Source organism: Aspergillus pseudotamarii, assembly GCF_009193445.1.
Source record: "Aspergillus pseudotamarii strain CBS 117625 unplaced genomic scaffold BDV38scaffold_34, whole genome shotgun sequence".
Taxonomy (NCBI): domain Eukaryota; kingdom Fungi; phylum Ascomycota; class Eurotiomycetes; order Eurotiales; family Aspergillaceae; genus Aspergillus; species Aspergillus pseudotamarii.
This window is the reverse complement of record NW_022475048.1, coordinates 263,605-287,637: the sequence shown is the minus strand read 5'-3', so window position 1 is coordinate 287,637 and position 24,033 is coordinate 263,605. Positions and strand designations below refer to the sequence as shown.

The 24,033-nt window shown below is 49.3% G+C and overlaps 7 protein-coding genes across 7 annotated transcripts; 2 read left to right on the top strand and 5 right to left on the bottom strand.

Annotated features, from left to right (window-relative positions):
• Positions 1-160: 160 nt before the first annotated feature.
• On the top strand, positions 161-2,143 carry BDV38DRAFT_272085 (pyridoxal phosphate-dependent transferase; the record flags this gene model as incomplete). The annotated part of the gene is made up of 5 exons (XM_032057428.1): positions 161-259; positions 345-439; positions 491-1,117; positions 1,183-1,521; positions 1,582-2,143. 5 exons carry the CDS (start codon positions 161-163, stop codon positions 2,141-2,143), a joined length of 1,722 nt encoding a protein of 573 aa, XP_031912561.1.
• Positions 2,144-2,735: 592 nt separating this feature from the next.
• On the top strand, positions 2,736-3,952 carry BDV38DRAFT_293906 (TauD/TfdA dioxygenase family protein; the record flags this gene model as incomplete). The annotated part of the gene is made up of 3 exons (XM_032062372.1): positions 2,736-2,838; positions 2,890-3,445; positions 3,523-3,952. 3 exons carry the CDS (start codon positions 2,736-2,738, stop codon positions 3,950-3,952), a joined length of 1,089 nt encoding a protein of 362 aa, XP_031912560.1.
• A 4,481-nt stretch (positions 3,953-8,433) lies between these two features.
• BDV38DRAFT_272082 (uncharacterized protein) lies at positions 8,434-9,732 on the bottom strand (the record flags this gene model as incomplete). Its single annotated transcript, XM_032057427.1, has 3 exons — positions 8,434-9,136; positions 9,241-9,585; positions 9,653-9,732. The coding sequence occupies 3 exons, from the start codon at positions 9,730-9,732 to the stop codon at positions 8,434-8,436; spliced, it is 1,128 nt and encodes a 375-aa protein (XP_031912559.1).
• A 308-nt stretch (positions 9,733-10,040) lies between these two features.
• BDV38DRAFT_249642 (putative mitochondrial carrier protein) lies at positions 10,041-12,382 on the bottom strand. Its single transcript, XM_032054869.1, has 3 exons — positions 11,655-12,382; positions 11,252-11,549; positions 10,041-11,186 (listed from the first exon to the last, which is right to left on the bottom strand). Exons 1-3 carry the CDS (start codon positions 11,856-11,858, stop codon positions 10,429-10,431), a joined length of 1,260 nt encoding a protein of 419 aa, XP_031912558.1. The 5' UTR covers positions 11,859-12,382; the 3' UTR covers positions 10,041-10,428.
• BDV38DRAFT_249640 (uncharacterized protein) lies at positions 12,364-13,688 on the bottom strand. The gene has a single exon (XM_032054868.1). It carries the CDS (start codon positions 13,365-13,367, stop codon positions 12,816-12,818), a length of 552 nt encoding a protein of 183 aa, XP_031912557.1. The 5' UTR covers positions 13,368-13,688; the 3' UTR covers positions 12,364-12,815.
• Positions 13,689-15,302: 1,614 nt separating this feature from the next.
• Positions 15,303-16,832, bottom strand: aspB (septin AspB; the record flags this gene model as incomplete). Its single annotated transcript, XM_032060158.1, has 3 exons — positions 15,303-15,938; positions 15,994-16,460; positions 16,517-16,832. The coding sequence occupies 3 exons, from the start codon at positions 16,830-16,832 to the stop codon at positions 15,303-15,305; spliced, it is 1,419 nt and encodes a 472-aa protein (XP_031912556.1).
• Positions 16,833-19,718: 2,886 nt separating this feature from the next.
• Positions 19,719-22,067, bottom strand: BDV38DRAFT_249625 (FACT complex subunit POB3). Its single transcript, XM_032054867.1, has 7 exons — positions 21,848-22,067; positions 21,570-21,792; positions 20,980-21,503; positions 20,687-20,926; positions 20,500-20,631; positions 20,205-20,438; positions 19,719-20,151 (listed from the first exon to the last, which is right to left on the bottom strand). Coding segments are annotated over exons 1-7 (1,722 nt in total). The 5' UTR covers positions 21,850-22,067; the 3' UTR covers positions 19,719-19,784.
• Positions 22,068-24,033: the final 1,966 nt, after the last annotated feature.

Genomic DNA, 24,033 nt, shown 5'->3' with positions numbered 1-24,033 from the left:
ATTTTCAACATACCGAGCAGTGATGGACATGGGTGCGCAACCTTCAATCGTTGACATACATATAGACAGACCTCACTCTGCTGAACAGGTCATCCTATATGTCCATCGTGTGTCTCCAAAGCCAGTATCACAAGCAGAAGATTAACTGATCTACACAATCATGGGGGACTTGGGTTCACTTTCGGAGCCGTGGATGCCTCTAGCACCTCGCGCATTCCCTCTGGGGAAGGCCAATGTCTACCCTCTAGATGAATTACACGTAGGCAACAGACCCCATTATCTGCCTATGCGCCATGATGTCTCTTGCTTCGAGTACTGGATACTAAAGGGAACGAGTTCTTTAGGCTGTCAGTGTGTCTCTACCAACTTGGGCCTCAGTTATTGGGCTATCGCGGAAAGAGGAGTGGGTGTTAGAAAATCTGGAGTGGAGTTATCCCCGGTATGATGGCTTTGATAATCGAAAGGAGACAAAAGAACTGATAAATCCCAGATTCTACTTGAATAAACCAGTTAGAGATCTTGCAGATGCCGTTTTGCACCGACTCCAGATCACTGACAAGTCCATCTCTTGCATGGTCTTCCGCTCCGCGAATGCTGCTCGGCTTTGTGCAGCAGACCTTCAGGCGGTTGCTTCGGATAGCCAGTTCAGGGTCTTACAGACCGTCCAATTCGTTATGCCTCTGGAATCGAATTGGGGAAGTTCGGCTACTCATTGGGCCAATTTCACTGCTGTGCTATTCCCCGGCGACTTAAAGAAACAGGCCATGGCGTTTTGGCGCGATACAGGCGCTGGATTGTCCACGCGACATGCCACTTACTGTCTGGAAGAGCTTGACTATCTTGATTCTGACTCCTCGGAACCGACTTTCCGGACCCCAGCGCTCCAAAAGAGAAGCTGTCGCCAAAGTCAGCAGTCTGTGATGCTGACACAGTCTGCAGATAGCAGTATGGGCGAGATAAAGACGTTTCTTGCGCAGCTGGCCACCTCAGAACAGCCAGGGCAGCCAGCTGTGGATCCCGACGACGTTTTTCTATACCCCAATGGAATGAACGCGATCTACGCGCTCTCCGAGGGTGTCGCCTCGTTTGCGGCAGACTCCACTGTAGCTGCTTATGGGTATGATACCCTACATTCCCTACCCCAGAATCCCACTGTCCATAGTTCTAATGTTTGCTCTCTAGGTGGCTTTATCCGGAGACGGTTGACGTCCTCAAACGGGGTCCGTGGGGGAAATTGCTCTCTTTCAAGGATGGCAGCGAAGAGGAGCTGGATCAGCTAGAAAGTATGCTAGAATCTGGCCAACAGATTCGGGCTCTTTTTTGCGAATTACCGAGCAACATTAAACTGTCGTCGCCCAATCTACACCGCATCCGTGCCCTGGCCGATAAACATGATTTTCTCGTAGCGTGCGACGATACTGTGGCGGGCTACGTCAATGTTGATGCCCTCCCGTATGTGGACGTAATGATGTCCAGCCTGACCAAGACATTCAGTGGTTTTTCGAATGTTACTGGAGGAAGGTTAGTCTAATAACACATCCCAATCAATCATAAATGGCAGAGTCTAACCACACTTTCTAGCTTGGTGATCAACCCCTCCTCGCGTCATCGCCAGACTCTTCACAACATCATATCGGCCCAATACGAGAACATATACTTCCCTCTTGATGTCGAAGTGATTGCCAAAAACAGCAAGAATATGTCCTGGCGAGTCAGGCAATGTAGCCAAAACACTCTTCCGCTTGTCAAGCTGCTACAGTCCCATCCTTCAGTTGCCCAGGTGAATCATCCTTCAATTGCACCAACAGAGCCTGTATACAGATCCTTGATGCGCAAAGATGGTGGATATGGCAATGTGCTGAGTATTATTTTCCATCATCCGCGCAGTGCAGAGCATTTCTACAACGTTCTGGATATATGCAAAGGCTCCAGCTTCGGAACTAACTTCACGCTGGCTATTCCATACGTCCAGCTTGCCAACTACTGGAACCGTGAAAAAGTCCCCAAGTACGGCGTGCCGCAGCACATTATTCGAATTAGTGTTGGGCTTGAAGATAGCGAGAGTATTGTCAATGCGGTGGCCGCTGCTCTCCGTGAAGTGGAAATATTCGAGTCTGGAGACGTCCTTATCGGTGATGCGTAAGTTTACGGTGACTGACAGATGTTTTCGTTAGAGAATGTATGTAGCGACTAATTTTACCTTCTCTTTCGCTGGACCTCCAACAGCCAAACTAAAGCCAACCGCCTAACAACTGTCATAAAGTAAAGGGGTTATATAGTATATCCTAATATTCTAGAGATAGTGTAGTGGGATGACACGGGCATTTCGATATCGAGGGTCAAACTAGGAGCGGTGTGACGACCCACCTTCGCCTTTACAAGAGTAACCAGTATTCATCTGGATAGTTATACCTCTAATGTACATACCGCGTGTGGCTGGCTGGCTGACCATGCAGGAGATCCTCTGCCTGATTCAGCTCAAATACGGGGCGCCACCGACAAGTCCCACATATTGCATGCCAGCTGTGGGACTAGGAACCCTAGTTGTTTACTCCGTAGCATTAGACTTCAAGAGCTCAAATCACAGCGAATCATAATTATCTGGGCTGAGCTCAGCTGCATGCCTAGTAATCTGTGGAATGCTGTCAAAATATTTATGTCAACCGGCAATACCCTGACGCGATATCCTATTCCCATCGATGCAATCCCCCTACAGTCACCCCTTTTCGTTTGCCATGACGAGACACCCCTGGGCCATCCAGCCGCTGAAGGTGCCGCCCGGATCAGAAGTTGACTTCGGCGTGGAGATTGACAATGTAGACTTAGAGCACTTGACAGGTACGCACTAGGGTGTTGCTTGAGTAGGGGAGGCCTACTCACCCTTTATAGATGATGAGTTTACCACTATTCGAGATGTTCTCTATCATCAGCACATTGTGGTCTTTAAAAACCAACAGAATCTCTCGCCAAGGGCGCAGTACGAACTTACGAAGCGCTTCGACCCGGACACAGATAATTATGGCCATAAGTCAACAACGAAATATTTTCGAGGCCTGCCATGCCAGCCACAAGTCATGTTAAAAGGGAATGGCTTTCTTGAGTCCTACCGAGGGCTTGAGAACGTCACCCTGAGACATCCTAACCACCGTCAATTCCATCGGGATCATCTTCCAGAGGAGAAAGACCTGAGCTGGACGCGATTCTATCGATGGCATATCGACGCCGCCCTCTATGATTCTTATCCTCCCAAGGTTACAACCCTGATGGCAGTGCAGTTGCCCCAGGGCCCACCGCAGACCATCCAGTACGATGATGGCTCGGGGGAAACCCTCGAAGCGTCTCTGGCGCCGACGGCGTTCATTAGTGGTCAGAAGATGTTCGAACTGCTCTCCGCGGAAGACCAGGAGTTTGTCAAAACAAGCCGGGTCGAATATGCACCGCATCCGTATGCTCCTTCTTGCCCTCCCCCAGAAGTTTCTACCTATCACCCACCAACCTTTCTGCTAACCTGGCTATCATCAGATACAAATGGATCAGCAAAGCGCGAGCCCTCCCCACGGGCCTCGGCCTATACACAGAAGGCCGTGAACTTCCCGACACTGAACTCCCCCCCATTGACCTCTCCAAAATCCAGATCTTGCCCATGCCCTGGCAAAACCCGGTGACGGGCAAGCTATCGCTCCAGATACATCCATCTTGCGTGCGGAAGATACATCGAGCCGACGGCAGCGTGATCGATGACCTGGCTCAAGTTCGTGACATTGTTTATCGGTTACAACGCCCGGCTATAAGTCCACAGCATGTCTATGCCCATGACTGGGCCGAAGGGGATATGATACTATTCAACAACCAGGGTGTTCTTCATACGGTTGTAGGGACTTTGCGGCCTGACCAACTGAGAGTATTTAGGCAGTGCAATCTGGCCGCTTCAGAACCCCCTCAAGGTCCCTAAAGGGGGTTCATATAAGGCGACCCGTCACTCCGATTTAAATTACCGTGCACCGCAAGCGACGTTCATAGAGACTACGCAGGCCTTTTCAATCAATCAATCAATCAATCAATCAGTCACCAATCGAAATTCCCATAATACTTAATAAGTTTAACCCTATTAGAGCCTAGCTATTAATTGTCCCACTATATAAATACTTTGCCAATTGCACCGTAGAACAGGTAACAGGACGCTATAGATATAAGGGTTATACCATTCTCCTCTTGACCCATACAGAACTCACCTAATTCTTTGTTTTTCTTTTTTATACATAATTTCTATGAACTATGTATAAACTATTTTACCTTTGACAATCTGTCCAGATACTAGAATATTTTATCATGGCCGACAGTGAGAGTTGTATATAAAAGATCACTTTTATTGGCTGCATTGCCTCCCGTAAGGCTGACGTGGCAAGGCTCCTTTTCAAGGCGTACGAGCTCCAGAACGTATGTTTTCAAACCATCCTCCCACGCCCATCGTGATCTGAGATCTCATAGCCGTTCAGATGTCAGACCATCTACACGACTATCCTCTTGATTCAGCTCAGAGGGAAATTCGGCTTTTGACCATCTTACCCGCTCTCACGTCCGATGATCCTATGAAATGCTCCCTGCAAGTTGCATCATTGGACGCTTTCCCTACATATGAGGCGATCTCGTATGTATGGGGTGATATCCGAGAGAAGAAGGATATTCTACTAGACGGGCGTACAACCCAGGTCCCAAAGAATGTCCGCCGCATTCTGCATAGACTCCGCCACCGCACGCAGAGACGAGTTTTATGGGTTGACTATGTCTGCATTGATCAAAAAAGCGTGGCAGAAAAAAACACTCAGGTTCCTTTGATGAGTGCAATATATGCCAATGCTACGTCTGTCATCGCCATCATCAGCGTGGATAATCTCACTGACAATGCGGTTGACGCCATTGAGTGGCTGGGGATGTCTGACGTGAAGGTACAGAAAGGGAAACACGCAGACCAGTGGATAAAAGGTGTCTTGAGCCAAATATCGGTGGGACATGAAAGGCGCCTTGCGACCTCCCCGAGGATCATCGAGTTTTGTAAGGGGTTTTTCATGGCGGAGTACTGGACGCGAATGTGGACATTTCAAGAATACCGACTGTCGCAAGGCAAACCACCAATCTGCATCTGTGGCGATGTAGAATTCTCAGTCCCTGGCGACCGGTTACATGATGCCACATTTATGTCGATGGGTCACCGTTTGATGGACTTGGCTCGGGAAGAATTTGAGGAGGGAGTGCCGCAAGCATTGGACCATTTGAAGATGGTCGGTTATATTCTAAGGGTGTGTCATGCACTTGAACGAAATACGACTGCAGAAAACTATAAGTGGGTTAAGGACAAGCAAAAGTTCTCTGTGCTAGACCTCCTGCGCCAAACGAGCGGCCGCGCATGCCACGATGAAAGGGACAAAATATATGCCTTATATGGTCTTCACCCCGCATTGCAGAAGGCATATCCACCGGATTATAATAAGCCTCTATCCCAGATCATGTTCGAAACAGCAAAGTACATGCTGGATGAGGGGAGCGATAGAGATTATTTAGCGAGCCGCGACGAGATGTGGCCATGGCCCAAGGACATGCGCCTGGACAGTCTATCCCTCTTAGATTATTTCTGTCTCCGAAAGGATCGGCTGGAGAACGTTTCTATCCCTTCTTGGGTGCCGGATCTCACCACGACACTCGAAGTGTCCACCGTGACGGAAAGGGTTTGCTACTCTGACATGCTTGTACTCCACCCTGAAATTCACCACTCGTCTCCTCGGTCCTATCCGAAGTTCACAGACGATTCTTCCTCCGTCCTCTGCATATCCGGGCGCCCGATTGGAGAATGCAGACCGGTGTTTCAGTTTGCATCCGACATTCAGGGCGTTCTGGCCCAACTACAGGGGGTGGTTCAAATGAAGGGCAATGGGTGCCATGTATGGGATAATGTCTGGGAGTCTGAGAACATCCCACACCGGTTCCTTCAAGCATGCTCTGCTTTTGAACGATATAAATATGGTGTATCTACTGAAGAATACAAGAAGAGTTTCTTGACCAATCTACATACTGCCGTGAAGTCATTGGACTTAATCCACCAAGATGCTGACACTCTCCTGGAGACGTTACGCAAAGAGGAATGTTATACCCTGACGCGCCTGGTGCCCAATCTTTATGGCATCACGGTTTTTACAATCCACCATACATCCTTGGTCGGGTTTGGCCTCAGTGAACAACGTGTGGAAGAAGGAGACCAGGTGGTGGTTGGCGTTTGCCAGTCTGATATGCCCTTTGTACTGCGCCAGGGCTGCGACAGAGACTGTCATAGTGGTCAAGCATACCATCAGTTGGTAGGTTTTGCGTATGTGGACGGACTCTGCAAGCGGTCCACGGTGCCTAATCCATATCTTGACCATCTATGTACCTTGCCATACGAGGAACTCCTTTTGAATTGACAGGGCCCTATCGCTTCGAGTACTTATATATAGCTATCAGACCTACTATTTAGCATCGATTTAGCTTGGTAGGTAGTTCAGTTAATATACATTTAAATATACATTTATACATCAATAAACCCCATCACCCGATTGGCCGCCCACCACATTTAAACCCACTTCCATTTTATATCACCGATAAGATAAAATCTACCGATTTTACTGCCCCTCCCTGAACAACTCCTTGCCCTGACCCCTCCTACCATAACCCCCAGACCTCAAAAAGCTAAACTGATAAAAACAACCTTAGAAAAGCAACATGGAGTGGGATCCAACCCAGTTCTTCCGTGACGATCACACCCCAAACCCTTTTGCGCTGTTGATCCTCAATCAGCCAATCAATGAGCGCGCGTTTCGCGTGTTGAGGAAACATGGTACGTTCTTCCTTATACATACACCCTTTATATATATTATATAGATCTATATCTGTATATAGATCCCAACACGATACAATCTTCATCATACACCCAAGACTAAAACGCAAAAAAGCAAAGGTAATGCTCTGCGCCGACGGCGGCGCAAACCGCTTCTACTCAATGATGAAAGCGCATGACCGGGAATCAATAGATGTAAGTTCCTCCCATCCCTCCAAATATACTATATATATATACATATATGTATGTATGTATGTATGTATGTATGTATGTATGTATGTATATACACTGTATGCATATATACTAATAAAAAGAAAAACCAAAGCTCCCCGATCTCATCATCGGCGATCTAGACTCCATCACCCCCGATACAAGATCCCACTACGCCAATCTAGGGGTTCGCATTATCGAAGATGAAGATCAGTATTCGACGGACTTCACTAAATGTTTGGATTATTTGCGTGCGCATGTTGGGGAGTTCCTCTCCCCGTCTACGTCTTCCTCTGGATCTTCGGTATCGAAATCAGAAGGACAAGTAACGAAGGAAGAAGTAAAGACAGAAGAAGACAGAGAACTAGACGTCCTAATCCTCGGTGGTCTGGGCGGCCGCGTCGACCAAGCTTTCTCGCAAATTCATCATTTATATTCCATGACTCAGTCTTACAGCTCTTCATCCTCTGCGACTCCGACCACTTCTTCTGGTGGTCATTCGACGTCCAATCAAGAACGGACAGGGAAGATAGGGAATCTTTATCTCATCTCCGAGGAGAGTATTACGTTTATTCTGCGGCCGGGGAGGAATACGATCCAGACGCCCGGGACGAATCGGCCGGGGAGGAATACGATCCAGACGCCCGGGACGAATCGGCCGGGGGTGTCTCCTGCAGAGTATCTGCTCGAGGAGAATGTGGGGATTATACCGCTTTTGGGTCCAGCGAGGATCACGACGAGTGGATTTCAGTGGGATGTGGTGGATTGGAAGACGGAGATTGGGGGGCAGTTGAGTACGAGTAATCATATTCGGAGTGAGGTGGTGACGGTAGAGAGTGTGATGCCGGTGCTTTTTACGCTGGAGTTGGCGGGGAGGTTGAAGAGGGATAGGTAGTTTTGTTTCTCTTTCTCTCCTTCTCTCTCTCTTCTCTCTTCTCTCTATATGGGGTATTGTTTGGGTAGGGGTAGGTTGGAGGGTTTGGTTTGTTGAGACAGGGGCTATAGAGACATACAACCTAGGAGAGACCAGTAGCTATAGTGTACGATGAAAAAGGATCTGTATTGGAACATCCTATATTGGTTTCACAAGAGTACATCCAGAAAATCCAAATAAACGCCCCTCGAAAGATCAGATCAAGTCAAAGCAAGGAACGCACCACACCATTCTCACGCCGAATATCCCGAGAAAGGAGAGAAATTGAAGATCACTCAACATTTGAACAATACCGAAGCACCATCGCACTGCACACATAGAATCCGACGATCATCCAGAAAAGACAACCCTTCTCACAACCCCCTCCTTCAGGCACTCGCATGCCTTGCCCCGGTACGGAGCACCTCGTATATACACCATGAATTTACTTCCGCAGGATCGCCTCGTAGATAGTGCCGATCAAACCGATCGCAGACCCGGTCACCAAGCCAGCCCATTGACCAGGGACCGCGGCGTTCACCCGGGCAATCGAGTATTGGCTGTACAGGTTGAAGAAGTCGAACTGCTGGGCATACACCAGGTATGCAAGCCCCGCCTTAGCAATGTTGAAGCTGAGCGGGTCGAAGTTCGCAGGCGACGCGCGGCTGCGGCGCGTGTGGGACGCAGCACTGCCACCTTGTGTGATATTCAGGCTGATGTTGAAGAAGTATGCGGCCGTCAGCGGTAGGAGAATGCTGGTCAGCAGCCATAGCGAGAACGGGGCCCAGAATACCCCGTCGACGAGAACAAAGACGTCGGGGACCTTGATGGAGATCTCAACCGCCCAAATCGAAATGGTAGACACGAATCGCAGCGGCAGAATTTCATAAATGATGGAACATCCTTCGAGCAGCAATGTCAGAATCTGGACGGCCTTGACACTGCTGAGCAAGGAGCGCAGAGACTGTGTGCCATCCGGCACCCCGGAGCCAGTCCACCAATCGCTAGCCTTATTGCGCCACGCGACGGATTCTCGGTCGACTGCATCAGCGATGAGGGCCGGCGATGCCGGCAAGGCCGATTGAAAGTTCAGCGGGGACGGCCCGGGCGTCTGGAAGACAGGTGGTGGGGACGCGTCGGAATCCTCTCTGCAACAAGAAATCGATCAGCTTCTGTCGTCATGATCACTGCGGTCGCGCGACGGCGCTTTTGGCCCATGCGCGCACAATATAAGAAAGAATACAGGACATACGGGAGTTGCTCAGTCTCCTCCTTGGGTTCGGCCTTGGGCTGCTCCCTGGGTTCCTCCTTGGGTTCCTCCTGCGTCTCCTCCGTCGCCGCCTCTTCCTTCACCTCTTCCTCCAGGGCTCGTGTCTGCCTGCGACGCGCCGACCGGAGCACTGACCGCGGTGTTTCTTTCGCGAGCGGCGAGACTTCCACTCGGGGGTCTCTCTTGATCGGCGACCCCTTGCGCGGGGTTTGCGACAGGCGTCGGTAGTAATCCGTTAGTCGCGCATCCTTGGCGAAGATGGATTGGTTGGCCTGGAGATGTTGATCCAGCAGCGTGGCGAGTTCGGGCTTATTGTATTCCTCGTAGCTGTTCAACAGTCAGCCGGAGGGGTTGTTATCGTGGTGGGGCGATAAACAACGGCACCGACACTTACTTGTGAAGATCAGTCGCTTCCGCCCAGTCCGTCAGTTGGGACTTGCGCAGTTTCTGTAAATAAGGCAATGCGGCAGACATGATGCGCGGGCAAAGACCATGCGACAAGGGGAGGTGGTGAATTTGAGAGTAAGGGGGAGAATGTGGGCGGTTGGAGATGGGATGATAAAAGCGCGCGCAGGATTTCGGGGACCAAAAGGATTCTAAATCCAAATAAGAAGAGGGAAAAACAATCCCAATAAATAATAAAAGCGAATCAAATAAATACCCAGTGAGGTCACAGTCCGGGCAGGCGGAATCTGATTGGTCCATTGGGTGGCGCTTGACCGCATTCGTTTGTTTACATTTCCACCTGACCTCCAAATACCCTCCTGTGTAGAAAAGACAACTTCACACACAATCAGTGAGATTCCTGGGCTCTATCTTTATATAATAATAATATACATCGTGGCGTGGTTCACCATGTCTAAATAACCAAATAAAAAAGAAGAAGAAAAAAAAAATCTATGTAAGCCATACCAGTCCGGAGCAGGGTGTCTAAAACAGAAACGAACGGCAAGAACAAACCCCAAAGGAAAAATGCTGCCATGCCCCAGACTGATCCAAGCAAACGGGTGATAATATAAGAAGAAGTGAGAGATCATGCAACATCCCTGTCCCAGAACGCCCTACCCACATCGTTTCCCATGTGGTGATGATTCAACATTATCTACAAGTGTTGCCCCGTCGCAACACTTCCATCCCCTTCATTTTATGCAACAAAGGAAGCCCATTCGATCAAAGGGGGTTCATCTCCCCCAGACTGTCGTAGTATTCCAGCTGTTTCAACAAGTATTGGTACATGACCAGCATCGTTCCACTCTGGATGCTGGTCCACACTCCACGAGGGACAACGCCGCGGAACCAGCCACCGAGCCCCTCCGTCCGGTAGATCATCTTGAGGCCCGTCAAGAAAGACGAGGTATCCAGACGAGGTGCTCCCGGTGGGGCCACTGATGTCGACGCACCCCCAGTGGAGATCGGTCGCGAGTGGGTCCGCAGACTCGACGTAGTTTGAGACGATGTATGCTGCCGGGGGCTCTCCTTGATCGACGCATGTTCCGCGGCAGGCTTCGACGAAGACGCGGGACCCTGGACATCGGGGTTCTGCTGCGTCTGGATGCGGGTCTTCACCACATCCATGGGGCACGTTATCACACCTGCCATTCCGCCGGCGGTTGCCGCAGTCAGGATCTCCAGTCCAAGTCCAATGTCTCGAGATCCGACCCATTCCTTCGCCAGTCGCTGTTCCTGCTCGTAGAATGCGAATTGTAGGGCAGAGAACGGAAGGTCACGGTATATGGTAGCTCTGTATCCATGGAAGAGCGCGGAAAATCCTTCCTGGCGGATGATCGTGCGGAGAGCATCGCGGGTCGAGCGGTAGTTGTATCCCGAATTGAAATGAGGGTTGTTATAGCGTCCCTGGAGTTGCAGTCGTGTCTTCAAGACCTCTGAAGGGACATAGACAACGGACGCGGCTAAGTCCGCAAAGAAGCCTGGGCAGCTAGGTCAGCGTCACTGAACCCAAGGCAGATTAACAGAGGCCGGATAACGCTCTTACCTCCGGACAGGTATGCCACATTGGCATTGATGCCAGAATCGATCATCCGTCGCTTGGTGAACTCATACACACCAAAGAAGATCAGAGTGCCTGGAAAGGAGCCGAAAAATGCAGGAACAGCTCCACCGTACAGACCTCGTAGGAAACCTTCCTGTCGATAAATCGTCGCATACGATGAGGTCATCGACGTATATTTCGGAGGGAAGTGGGGATCGCCTTGCTGCCTCGTCTTCACCGTATCCAGGGAATGCATGAGCATATCGCCGCATGTACCACCGGTCGCTCCGGCAAGCATAGCCTACAGAAAACGATTCATGTCAGCCTGGGATAAGAGATTTCTGCGCACATCCCGCGCGTTCGCATCACCATCTGTATTTCCCGTCTGGCTACAAGCACAACGTACACGTAGATATGGCGGACGAGGCTCTTCCTCGTCCTCAAGCGGAGTTGTTTGTACATGGCCGGAGCCTGCCCTTATCGGGCCCGTCGCATGGAAGACATGGTCGCCGGTGCTGGTGGTAGTTGAATACGAAGCGGCCGGAGGAGCGTCCGGAACGGTTGTCTCTGTCGTAGAAAACAGGCCAAACACGCGCGAGGTCAAACTCATGGCAAGAATACCGCAACCCACCAGATCCTGGTGCGGGCCAGACCACGGGGGGTTGGGATGCGGCGGCGACGTTTACCGGACGGATGCCACCCCAATTCAGGATGACGGGGGGAAAGAAGGAGGTGAGGGGAAAGAGGAATCGGAGAAGATCTCTGCTATACAAACGTCAAGGAAAATCGAGAGGTCAAGTAACGGAACATGGCACCTCTCCAAGTCGGTAGTTTACAGAAATGATTATGGGCCAGCGCTCAGCATTCAGCCCAAAATTTTGGTCGGTTTTCCGCTTTCTCCGCGTCCGAGGCCGAGTCTCCGCCTCAGGCACACCACGCCGCCTTAATAAGCTCTCGCTAGTTTAACTCGGGCCCGAAGGAACAAATGACAGTGGACAGAAAAATAACTCGACTTGCCACAAGCATATTTTGAGAACCGGTGGAACCCAAACTAGATTACGATCAAGAACGTGACCAATGGTCTAGACTTCCCACCATTGGACTACGTAGTACTAGTAGGACACAAGCTTATGCATCAACAACAAACATGTGTAATAGGAATGCAATGGAATTCGTCCGGGCTCAACATCCCATCGGAGGTCCAGCATGTGCATGACTTCCTAACTGGGCGCTGCCCGAGTTCAACAAAATGGCAATACAAGGATTATAATACGACTCTTCTCTCCCCCTCACGCACTAAACATCCACATCCACATTCCCTCCCACTGCAGCATGTAAACAATTTTTGGCTTATCGTAAAGAAGAACCACTTCCCAACTCAAATATGGTTAGGATCAATGGCACATTATTCGTTATATGCTCATCACTTTACAAACGAGAGCCCACACGCCCATCTGTGATCCCGGGCCCTTCGCGAATGGTCTAAGTCCGTCTAAAATGCGTCGCAATCGGATTGGGCCTGTCCCACGCGTCTCGGCCGGTGATCGTTCATCGCCGAAGATACCATTTATTGCGGCTTCTTGCCCGGGGCTCCAGAGGTCAGACGGCCCAGATCGGTGCTCTCATAGGCCTGGCGAACAACACCCTTGAAGGTCTCCCATCCCTGGCGCACCGCGGGGGGAGTGCTCTGGTGGGAAACCGAAGCATCCACGCGGGCGGTGAAATGGCGCACGGCCTGCTGAACAAACGAGCTCTGGGTGTATCTCGCACGGAAGAAGGCCACGTAGATCAAAAAGAGAAGGATGCCTCCTTTAGAGAAGGTCAGAACTCCCAAGGCCAGACGGAACAGGAGCGCCATCTCGAGTCCAGCAACGAGATCCATGCTGGCATCATAGTACTGCTTGACGAATCTTCCAATGGTGTCTGCCAAAGGACTGGCCGCGGGCTTGGCAGCACCAGGAGAAGAGGGCGACGCGGATCCGGCAGCACCCTGGGCGGGAGGCTGCAAGGTGGGGATCAGGTGGGCGCGAGAGTATGTCGCAACGTGGAAGATCGAGTAAACACTGAAGGGGAGGAGGGCCAATGGGACCTGGCGGGAATAGAGCCAGACAATTGCCATTCCTAGTGTTTGGTCAGCCCATGCCAGTTAAATTTGACCACCTGGCAATTCTACTCACCAAGATACTGGACATTTTCATCGCCAGCGAGCTTCACCGCAATGTTCGGAACGCTACCCTGAAGACGACCACGGGCGATGTGTCCCTTGTACACCACGATACCGTATGTCGCAGCCGCCGAAAGGAAAGCCAAGCGGTAGGACACCTGGGCCGAGGACGAGTAGTAGTTGAAGGTGATGTAGGACAGGAGATAGCGGAAGACGGAGAGCAGCAGTGTGACGTGCCTAAAGCCAGTCAGCGGGTTTTTTTTTTTTTTTTTTTTTCGCCCATCCGTGACTTGCGAATGTCGTCCGATGGGACAACATCTGGTATGTGGATGTCGCAAATTGCTCCAAACGGGTACCATCTTCCGCCGGCCGAGGCAGCACACAATCACAAGGGAAACCTACCCAGCAAACCAAGCAAATCTATTTGAGAATCAAACGGTCAGTATCCACATTGTGAGCTGGGGGAAAAGGCCAGCGAAGCACATACTGTAGGGTCTGAGCCAGGGCCTTCAGCCGTTCGGCCAAAGGCAAGTTCGATGAAGGAGGGGGAGCCATGAGAGCTGAGGGTGTCTGGTGTACTCGAGAATGAGGGAGGTGCGTAACGATAGTGAAATGGAAGGCTCAAGAGAGCGAGAGCGGAGAGGTAGCAATGCGCTAAGTGGCCGGGACGTGAGAGAAAGAACAGAGAATGGTCGAGAAAAGCTGGAAGGGGAGCGAATTGAGCGGTAGAGGCCTGCGGACCTGCACTATTTTGGGGAGGCTGGGCGGGGGCGGTCGTGGGTGAGTGGGTTTTGGACGATGCCTTTTTCGCTGAACTCAGGCAATGTTCGTCGGTAGTAGGGATTCTGTTCGTACGGAAATCGGGAAGGAGAGAGAGGTCGGGAGTTGCTGCTGGCTGACGACAGTGTCCTTAGTCGTCGAGGAGCTGAGAACCTGAGGCAGACCACGCCTTGTCCAGTGACGTTGAAGGGCACCTTCACTGAATGACTCGGCATGATGCAAGTGGCCGAACCTCACCCGACACGGCTATACTACCAGTCGTAGTTAAGGGTATTTTACTTCTTGCGATCGTAAATCAATCGGTTCCTGTCATACTGTATAGACGTGCTTCCATGGAGTTTATTCTAGTCGAAATTTTTATTTATTTGGTTCTCTTTTGAATACTTCCTTGATTTCCGAGTGTTCTACCAGTGACGGCCTCCATGCCACCCTCTACAAAAACCGACACCCCCCGTCGTTGGTTTCGTCTGGTCGGAACTTTTCAAGAACATCTGAGATTGACAACTAACGCACAATAAACTGCAATAAGGAAGAGAGAGAAAAATAGGAAAAACGTCTTGAAATGATGGTCGGAGGGTGGGAGAGCTCACTAAAAGGTGTAGAAGTGGACAAAAAGTGCACGAAGATAAGAAGGGAAAAGGAGGTTAGGCCACACTGGGGAATAGGAAACAGGCGGGAACAAGGTATAGCGTAGGCAAAAGTACATTAACAAGAAGCGAAAAGAGGACGTGAGGGCCACCGCATATCATCTTGCAAAACCATGGGCCAGACCACGCGAGCAGGCCGGCAGCGCTGCTCCGGTGTCCCAGCACATTTCTCCTAGTCCAAGCCCCCAATTGGTGTTCGCCCGATCGATGGAATGAAGCACAAACGAGTCATTCCACTGGGCCCGGGTCACCCAATTAGAAAACAGAGTCATTACTGGCAGCAGAAACGAGAAAGTAGAGGTTGAGAGAGCGTGGGAGAAATCGAATAAACACAGAAATAGAAGGGCAGTCGAAAAGAGCGCTCGGTCAATCAACAGTCGTGGGGAATCCAACACCGAACCGCCAACGTGCCTCCAACGACCATACATTACCTGGGGCGTCCGTGTCATTGAATTCCAGTCATCTAACGAAGGGAGAACCCCTTTCGCTTGCCCTTCTCTTCGATGGGTCGACCACTTTCGAGGCGACCCTTCTTCTCGTCCAGTTCCTGGCGTTGCCGCTCCAGTTGATCCTTCATCTCGCGATGTCGAGCGTATAGTTCGTCTTCGCTCTGTTTCAGCTTGCTCTCCTTCTCGGCTACCTTCTGTTGGAAGACCATCTTCATCTCTGCCTCCATCTTGGCGAGCTTCTGCTCGTGCAGGGCACGCTCCTCCTCCTGCTTGACAGCTGGGTTGACTTCCTTGAACACGCTCGGGTCCTGGGCGACACCCATCTGGGTCAGCTTGTCGGAGCGGTAGTTCTCGTACAGCAGGTTGTTGGTGTGTTCCTTGAGCTCTTCCATGTGGGTGCGGATCAACATCTGGCGCAGCTTGACAAAGTCGCAGTGTTCCTCGTTGTCGACCTCAATGATACCCCAGGGGTAGCTACGGCCCCGGACCTTGCGGCCGTCCGCGGTGGCAACCTCAGCGTTGGCACCGACCACAGCGAAGGGGACCTTCGACATGATCTCCTGGTTCTCGGCGATGGTTTCTTCGTCGTCGAGTTCGTAGCGGGGGCCCTCGAAGATCTGGATGGAGTGGTGTTGGATATCGGCAAGGATCTAGATCACAATTAGCATTGGATCAGGACCATCCCATTCGGGACAGATGACATACTCTCTGCTTGAACTGAGAAATCTCCTCGTCCGTCAAGGTATCGGCCTTGGCGATCACAGGGATCAGGTTGACCTTGGTGTGCAACCGGCGCATGACCTCAATGTCCAAAGGCTTGAGGGAGTGGCCGGTGGGCTGGATGAAGTAGACACAGGCGTGGATACGGTTGTCAACAATGTTAGTACGGTTGACCTTGTTTTCAGCCTCCAAGTAGGCATCGTATCTCTGCTCAATGTTCTCTACGATAGGGCGCCACGAATCGTCATTGTTCACGAAATCACCGAATCCGGGGGTGTCGACCACAGTCAGGCGAAGACGAACGCCGTTCTCTTCAATATCTGCGCTGATCGACTGAATGGCCACGGTCTTCGGGATGATGTCGTGGCTGGGGCCGGTGCGCTCCTTGGGCGGGTAGAGAGAGGTGTTAAAGAGGGTGTTCACAAGAGTCGACTTTCCGAGGCCCGATTCACCTAAACACCAATCAGTCACGCCCAGCCAGTATCCTTCCGTCGGGGAGGAGACTCACCAACAACCATTACGTTGAAGTTGAATCCCTTGCGAACACTTTTGCGGTGCCATTGGTTGGGCAGGTTGGCAAAACCGACGTAGCCAGTCAACTTGCGGCGAACAACGTTCTTCATGTCGGTGGCAGCTTGGGCCACAGCCTTCGGGTCACTGGAGCTGACGGTTTGAGCGTTTCCTGATCCCATGGGGTTGCTGCGCTCAACAAAGGGGGAACTGGGCTTGCTGCTCTCAGGAGACTCCACCGCCGGGGTGGGGGAGCCGTTGGTGGGGGGGGGTGAAGCTATCACAGGCAAAGTAAAGTCAGTAACTGGCGTCATCTCGGATTCATTTTCGGTAGACCAAGTTCCCCGAGTTGGCGAACATGACGTATGGCTTTTGCACCTATGGTGTTTCAACGAAGGAGAAGCATTGAATCGTTGAGAGTCTACTTGCGAGCGACCCTCTGCACTTCGGCGTCTGGCATGTCCCATAATGTTGTCACCAAGCGCAAGAGCTTCAGAGATACACGAATGGAGGATGGTCCGCCAGGTCAAAGAATGGGAAGAGAGCAAAACCGGTGGAATGGGATGTCGCTGGTCGCGGTAAGCTTACCCATTGTGAATGTTCAGGGATTTGTTTAGGAAGCGAGCGTGGACGGTTTGAAGGGAAAAAAAAAATGTCGAGGTAGCGAGCGTTGATGAGGAAGTTCCCCTGAGCAGGTCGCACCTTCTTAGTTAGCAGACCAACACCCTTACAGAGATAGAAATTTAGGCGAGGGGTTGATAATAGAATCCGGAAAGCATCTAGAACCAGGCTATTCTTTTCCAAGGGAGAGGCGGAGGGGGGGGAAGTGGTTATGAGGGGGGGAGGAGGGAGGGAAGGAGCGCAGGCAAGTAAGTGCCACCATACCTTTGGAATCCCGAACACACCTGAAAAAGGGTGAGGATCAGATGGTTAAACAATCAGGGGACAAAAAGCTTCTCGAAGAACACCGATTCTCAGGGCAACAGGGAGGTGTGCGCAAGATGTAAGGTTCAAACAAAAATACAAACAGAAGAATCGAAAATGAAAAAGAAAAGACGAAAAGGAAGCTGAAAGAGAGAACAGAAGAGCGTAGAAAGAAGACAGGAGAAGGCGAGAACGATTGGGCCTGCGGAGTTGATTTGGGGTGGAGAGTCCGTTGGTGGTGCAGTTGAATGTCGGCGGAAAAGAAAGGGGGCTCTTTCTTCATTCAATGGGAAGCTAACGCTTCCTAGGGATTAGTCCGGCTCAGAAACAACATCAATTTTGATGATCGTATTTTAATTGATCGCGTCGAATTGAACCACCACCTCACAATTCACTTGGAAATTCATGGAAAAAAAAAAAATATCTTTAGTCAAAGACAACTCAAACGACTGAGGATGATTTTTCCCTGGCACCCTTTTCGTACAAGTCAAGCATTGCGTTCTTACAATAATCCTATTCCAATTCGACATGTCAAACATATCAGGCGGCGATCTCAAGGGAGACCGACAGCCCAAAGGGAAGGATGAAAAAAAAAAAATAAAATAAAATAAAATAAAATAAAATAAGGAAAACCGTTCTCCAATGCGAATATACTACTGCTACTTCCGACTCACAGCATTGACAGAGGACGACTGAGTAGTACCTCCAAGATGACTATCAGGGTCAGATTCCCAAAACATTCCCCTTATAGAACCATTCCAATCGTTTCATTTAACCCTCTAAATTCGAAGTCCATCCATGGATCCTCCTTCACCTGATCCAAGTTTCTCAATACCCAATACCTCCCAATACTCATCCATGGTGTATCATTAGCACATGCCGCTTACAGAAGTAAAAAAAAATATATAAATATATAAAAAGAAAAAGAAATATTGCCCAGTTGACAATACGATATCTTCCACACTTCCACTAAAACGCTCCGGTTCTTGACTATGAAATGTTTATAATGAGCTTCAATTTAGGTCAACGATTCGAGATCGCAAGTTGGCTACCATTTTCAGTACACCGCTTCGACCTATTGTGTTGTATGGAGTACGGAGTACAGTATCTATGTATGTATCTCCATACTATTCTCCATCGCGACGGTATTACGAGGACCGTTATCCGTGGTATGTGTACCCGGTAGGGTATCCTCTGGTAATCTATCGACGTTTTCTCGGGGTAAGAAGACAGCATCTAGGCAGTTCAGGGGAATAAGATACTAAACCGACAGGAAAGAGGTACCGAATACCTACTACTGACCACTAGTGCCTGATCGTCCGTAAGCTACCACAGGTAATGAAAAGCGGAAACCAACTTTTGTCCCGTGGTTAAGAATCAAGGGAATGGATTCCAAACATTCGATCTGAATGATCACAGCATGAGTCAGGAGTCAGGTTAAACAAGCCACAAATCTCTCCCAGGATGCAGGGGGACGGGTAAATCTCTTATACTAGCTCTCTGCTCCATGCCTTGCCTTGATTCTGTATGTATCAGATTGAACCGCCATCGGGTACTCATACCGACATATAGATCTCCCAGAAGAAGATACATTGTGAAACGTAGAAGTACATACCTTCCATGCATTAGCACACCCTCCCAGTCAGGACAAGAATAGTGACATTCCACTGGGCATGAGACGCGACGTTCGTTACCCGAGGCACGCAGAACAATAGCCATTGGTTTGGTTTGACACTTGCATCTAGACCGTGTTCCAGACATGCTGTAATACCATCTGATACCTTGTCCGCGGTACCGGTGGTCATGCATCAATATCCAAGTTAAGATTTCGACCCTGTGAGGAATGAGAAGCTAGAAGTATATACATGTATAAAATACAATACCATAAATAAATAAGGATACGATGAGTTCAGTCGAGGTGGCCTTCTGGTCACAGAGTTTCTATCATTGCCGTGAACCTCAATAGTACAAGTACTGTATATGCATATTCGGTCGATTTGAGTCCACTCCCGATGCCAGCATGAGGGACGAAAATGCAGGCGGGACTCAATAGTGCTGTCAAAAACAAAGTCAATTCAACTGACGTGTTCATCGTATGATGCATCAGAACGCCCGAGGTTGTCTTCCGTCACATATTCTGAAAAAAAGGATTATGGAGACACCTCGAAAAAAGTTACTGGAGGGTAAAAAAAATTTTTTTTGATAAGAAAAAGATTAAGAATGTTGTTACACTAATTGTAAACTATGCTAGAAAACTTTAATGATATCATTTGTTGGCCTTATTCATTATACAACCATAACCATTATTCCGGAGATAACCAGATAATTCAACTCCAAGGTATTTATTTTCCAACCTTGGATTTCTTTTTGGGCCGTTCCTCCTCCGACATATCCACGTCGTCATCATCGTCGTCGTCGTCGCCGCCAGCATCGTTCATTTCGGCATCGGTCCCGCTGCCACTGCTTTCATGGGCCGAGTCGTACTCCTCCGCAACGTCAGACTCGGACTCAGCCTCGAAGTCCTCGTCGATAGATTCTTCATCCTCGTCAGCCGATCCACGATCGGCACGTACGCCCTCATCATCGCTGGAACCCATTGCGTCATTGTCAAGGGCGGCAGCAAGTAGGGCCCCGGCATCATCAGACATTTCGTTCTTGAATCGGATGTTCTTCGCTTTGAAGAATTCTTCAAGAGGTTGTTGCTCCTCACTGAGCCGAGTTAGCATCAATACATCTTAACTCATCGCATTCGGGACACGTACCGGTTAATGTTACTAAATTGGTGCTCTCCCAGGCCAGCCTTCAGTTTGACTGTAATATCGAAGGTTCTGCTGGCCGACACAGCACCACCGACACGGGACATTGTAATAATGGCAATGTTCTCGACCTGAATGTACGTAGCAGGCTTCGGGACGAAGATCAAGCTCTTGTCCAAGAAGTACAGAAGACCTTCGTTGGCCTTGATGGAACATTTCACCCCACTGTGACCATGATGACTACGCATCGATGTCAGCATTTGTGCATCGTCGTGCGGATTGTGAAGGGGTTATGACAAACCTGACAAAGTCCTTCGATGGCATGATGACCTTCTTGCCCGAAAGACCGCGGAAAATCTTGGTTACGACCTGATGAATCGGTTCCTCATAACGAGGCTCCAACTTGTCCTTGTAGCGAGTCTCCATCAATTCACTGCATACGATGTTAGAAAGTCCCCGGGGAGGGAATCCCGCTTAGCATCACTTACTCTGTCATGTTGAGCTCCAGGCTAATTTCTTCGTCCAGCTTCAATTGCATAACCAAGAATGGGTACCGAGTTTGACCCTGTCGCAGAGGGGGGTCGAGTCCAAGAACAATGAGCGTGTGTGTATCGTCATTCTTAGGAAGCAAGAAGAATTTCTTGATAGAAGAGTACTGAATCTTGTAGTCGTATGTTTTGCCACGGAGTCGAAACGAAGACTCGTACATGTCGATATCGAAACGACCTCTGAAACACAGGTTAGTGCCGCACTGGTATGATGAGAGCGAAAGTAGGCGTACCTGGGCGTAAGATGAAGAACATCCAGGAAAGTAGCAAACGTATCGCCAGCCACATCTCCAATCTCTGCTTTTTCCATAAGCATCTCGTAGAAAAGGTTGGCCGCATTCTGTTCTTCGCCTTCCTCCTCTTCTTCACCGTTTTCTTCTTCGCCATTCTCCTCCTTGATGCCCTTCTCGGTCTTTACGACTGTTCCAGGGATATAAAAGCGCATCTCAACCAATTCGTCGGGCCCCGCAGCGGCCTTCTGGCCACGGTTCTTGGTGCTACCGGCTGGCTGGGCATTCGCATCGGCGCCATCGGTGTTAAGAGCAAGTTCGACAGCAACTTCGTTCTTTCCCGCAAGGTTCGTGTTCGAGATTTCGGAATAAGGGACTTCGAACGCAGGTCGGTTTTGGACGTTGAAAGATAGCTCAGCCTTGGTGAATTCTGCCTTGCCCCAGTTCCAGCCTCGGAGAGCGTGCTCCCTGCTTTCCACGTTTATCCCATACCAGATCTTGAAGGCCTTGCTTAATCGCTCGAAATCCTAAGAGATGACGGACCAAAGTCAGACCACCATACGCATAAATATATAACAGCCGGGGGGGCCTACCTCTTGATCAAAGCCATCCAGTTGGATGACACCCGACGAGCGCGACAAAATTTTCAGTTCGTATCCCTTTGCCGCTCGACTCCATTGGGCTGCGCCGACATTGCTGCTATCGAGTGTGAAAGTCTCACCTCCACCAGAAGGTTTCCACCCCAGGCCACTTTCCGCAAGCTTGCACTTTCCGGGCTGCTTGGAGAGGTCGAGGTAGATATTATCGAAGCTCTCCCTGAAAAGAAAATTAGAGTCATGGACAAATGGCAAGGATCGCGGAGAAGCCTCACATTTTGGAGAAGCTTTAAAGACGTCTAGTTAAGGGTGCCCTGTTTGAGTTTTGATTATTGTACTGAGATTACCTAGATGCAGCGACCACGATTAAATAAGTGATAGGGAAAATTGTACGGGGTCGGTGTTTGTCCAGCGATAGAATGACAGGAGGCTATCACCTAATGAGCTCTAATATAACCTTTTTTTCTGGAGTTCTCGCGTTGCGCGCGGCTGTCGATGGTTCATACGCGGTGCGGCAAGACACTAGTCCAAGATAGGTAAAGTAGATTGGGCCGGCCTGGCGTAGCCGCTCTTACTGGTGCCTCAGGCAGAGTTATCCAAATTGGTCCAGCTAGAGTATAAACAGCAAGTTTCAATAAAATTAATTCGAGCTGTCTAATCTAATATGGAACCATCATAGTAGATTTATGGCTTGTAATTCTATGTCGTATATAGTAAAGGACTCGAGCTGAACTAGTATCACAAACACTATCTGCCACATTCCTATAATATATATTCTCAGAATAGTACTTCACTGGGCTTATAGTATTGGCCAATGATAGACTATTGATACTTTCTTGTAGTTACAACTTGTTTTGACACAGTAAGATCCTAAGAGTATAACTAGCATTGAGCCTTGCTGCTTTCAGACTTGGATATCACACTCGTTAATTTATCGAACCGAGCTTACAGTTGGTGTGACGGTTCATTCAACAAAAAAGTGAAGAAAGTGAAGAAAGTGAAGAAAGTGGCTCGATGTTGGAATGTTGTACAACATAACAGGCCTGTTCCACCCATTATATATTGATTCAAGCCAATGTTACTCATTGGTAGCTTGTAGCGTGGCCTGATGTGTAATGTAGGTTTCGTGGACCTTGAACCACTTTGGGATGATGAACTGCGAAAATTTTAGCGCATCCAAGTTGGTGCTCTTGTTGCCTCTCTATATTGCAAACCATATGGGCAACATGCCCGAGAAGAATTACAGAACACATCCAGCCTATGTAGCCTCTCAGCTACTGATCATAGTTCCAAAGATGCTTAGCAGGGTTGAAGGGCATATGGTTGTAATATCTCCAATCTGTACCAAGATAACCTATTCATTTCATTATTTGGGGTTGAGGCTTGGTAATATGCCAATTTTCTCCTGACACTGTGGAATGCGTATCTCACTGGTGCGTGACTATCTGGAGAGGGCTCTATGGTGGTATGATGGTATCTAATGGGTATTTAATGCTAAATCCTCGTTGAAACGACCACCGCCATCTTAGATTTACCTCAATCACACGCGCGGCATTTCTGATCGAGAGGCACTACAGGACACGAGAATGAATGTGAGTCCATCATAGGTATCAGCAAAAAGTGGACAGCTTGTGTGACTGCCGAGGGCATGGCTATTGATTGTTGGTGGTGGGTACCAAGTACGTTTGTACAAGTGCATCACATACCCTATTATTAGTATCTCCAAACTAACTGCTCACTATAGACGCCATACAGAGTATGTGCATGTCCCAGGTAGCCAATTGCTTTAGAATCCGAATAGTTTGATTCTGGTTACTTGCAACCTTGAACATGGTTCCAGTGCCTCTGTGAAGCCATGTTCATTCACCGCCTTACTAATATTTATATCACTGGTGCCGTGTGATTTCTCTTTCAAAATATATAGCATGTAATATCCGATAAGGGTAAAATACAAACATGGAAGACTTGTCCCCTTACTCCTCAACATACAACTAAGTATAAATATACAATAGCCACCGACATGATGTCAGGGGAGTACTTCATCGACCATTTCCGACCGATGGACTATTGATTTCCTAATTTTAAGGTAGTCATTAGCCAAGATTTCATAGTGCCCACTCACTCCTCCAGTTTAGGGTGACACCTGCACCAATAGATGGTTAGATAGTTCCCCTTTAGTTTCTACCCTTGGAGTCTTTAGACCATGGTTAGTAGAGCTTGGCTTTACCATTGACATGGAAAAAATAAATTAAATCAGATGAACCGTTCTTTGGCGGACTGATTACCTTTGTCGGATGGTTCGCATAGATCCTTGAGACAATATGAGATTTTTAAGGGTGGAGAGAGGAAGTGGACCGACAGCAGTAGGCAGAATCAATTCAACCTCTTTTTTTAAGGATCTGGAACAGATTGGCTATTAATAAATCTCCACTAGTCTACACCCAAGGCCACACAAAGTCCC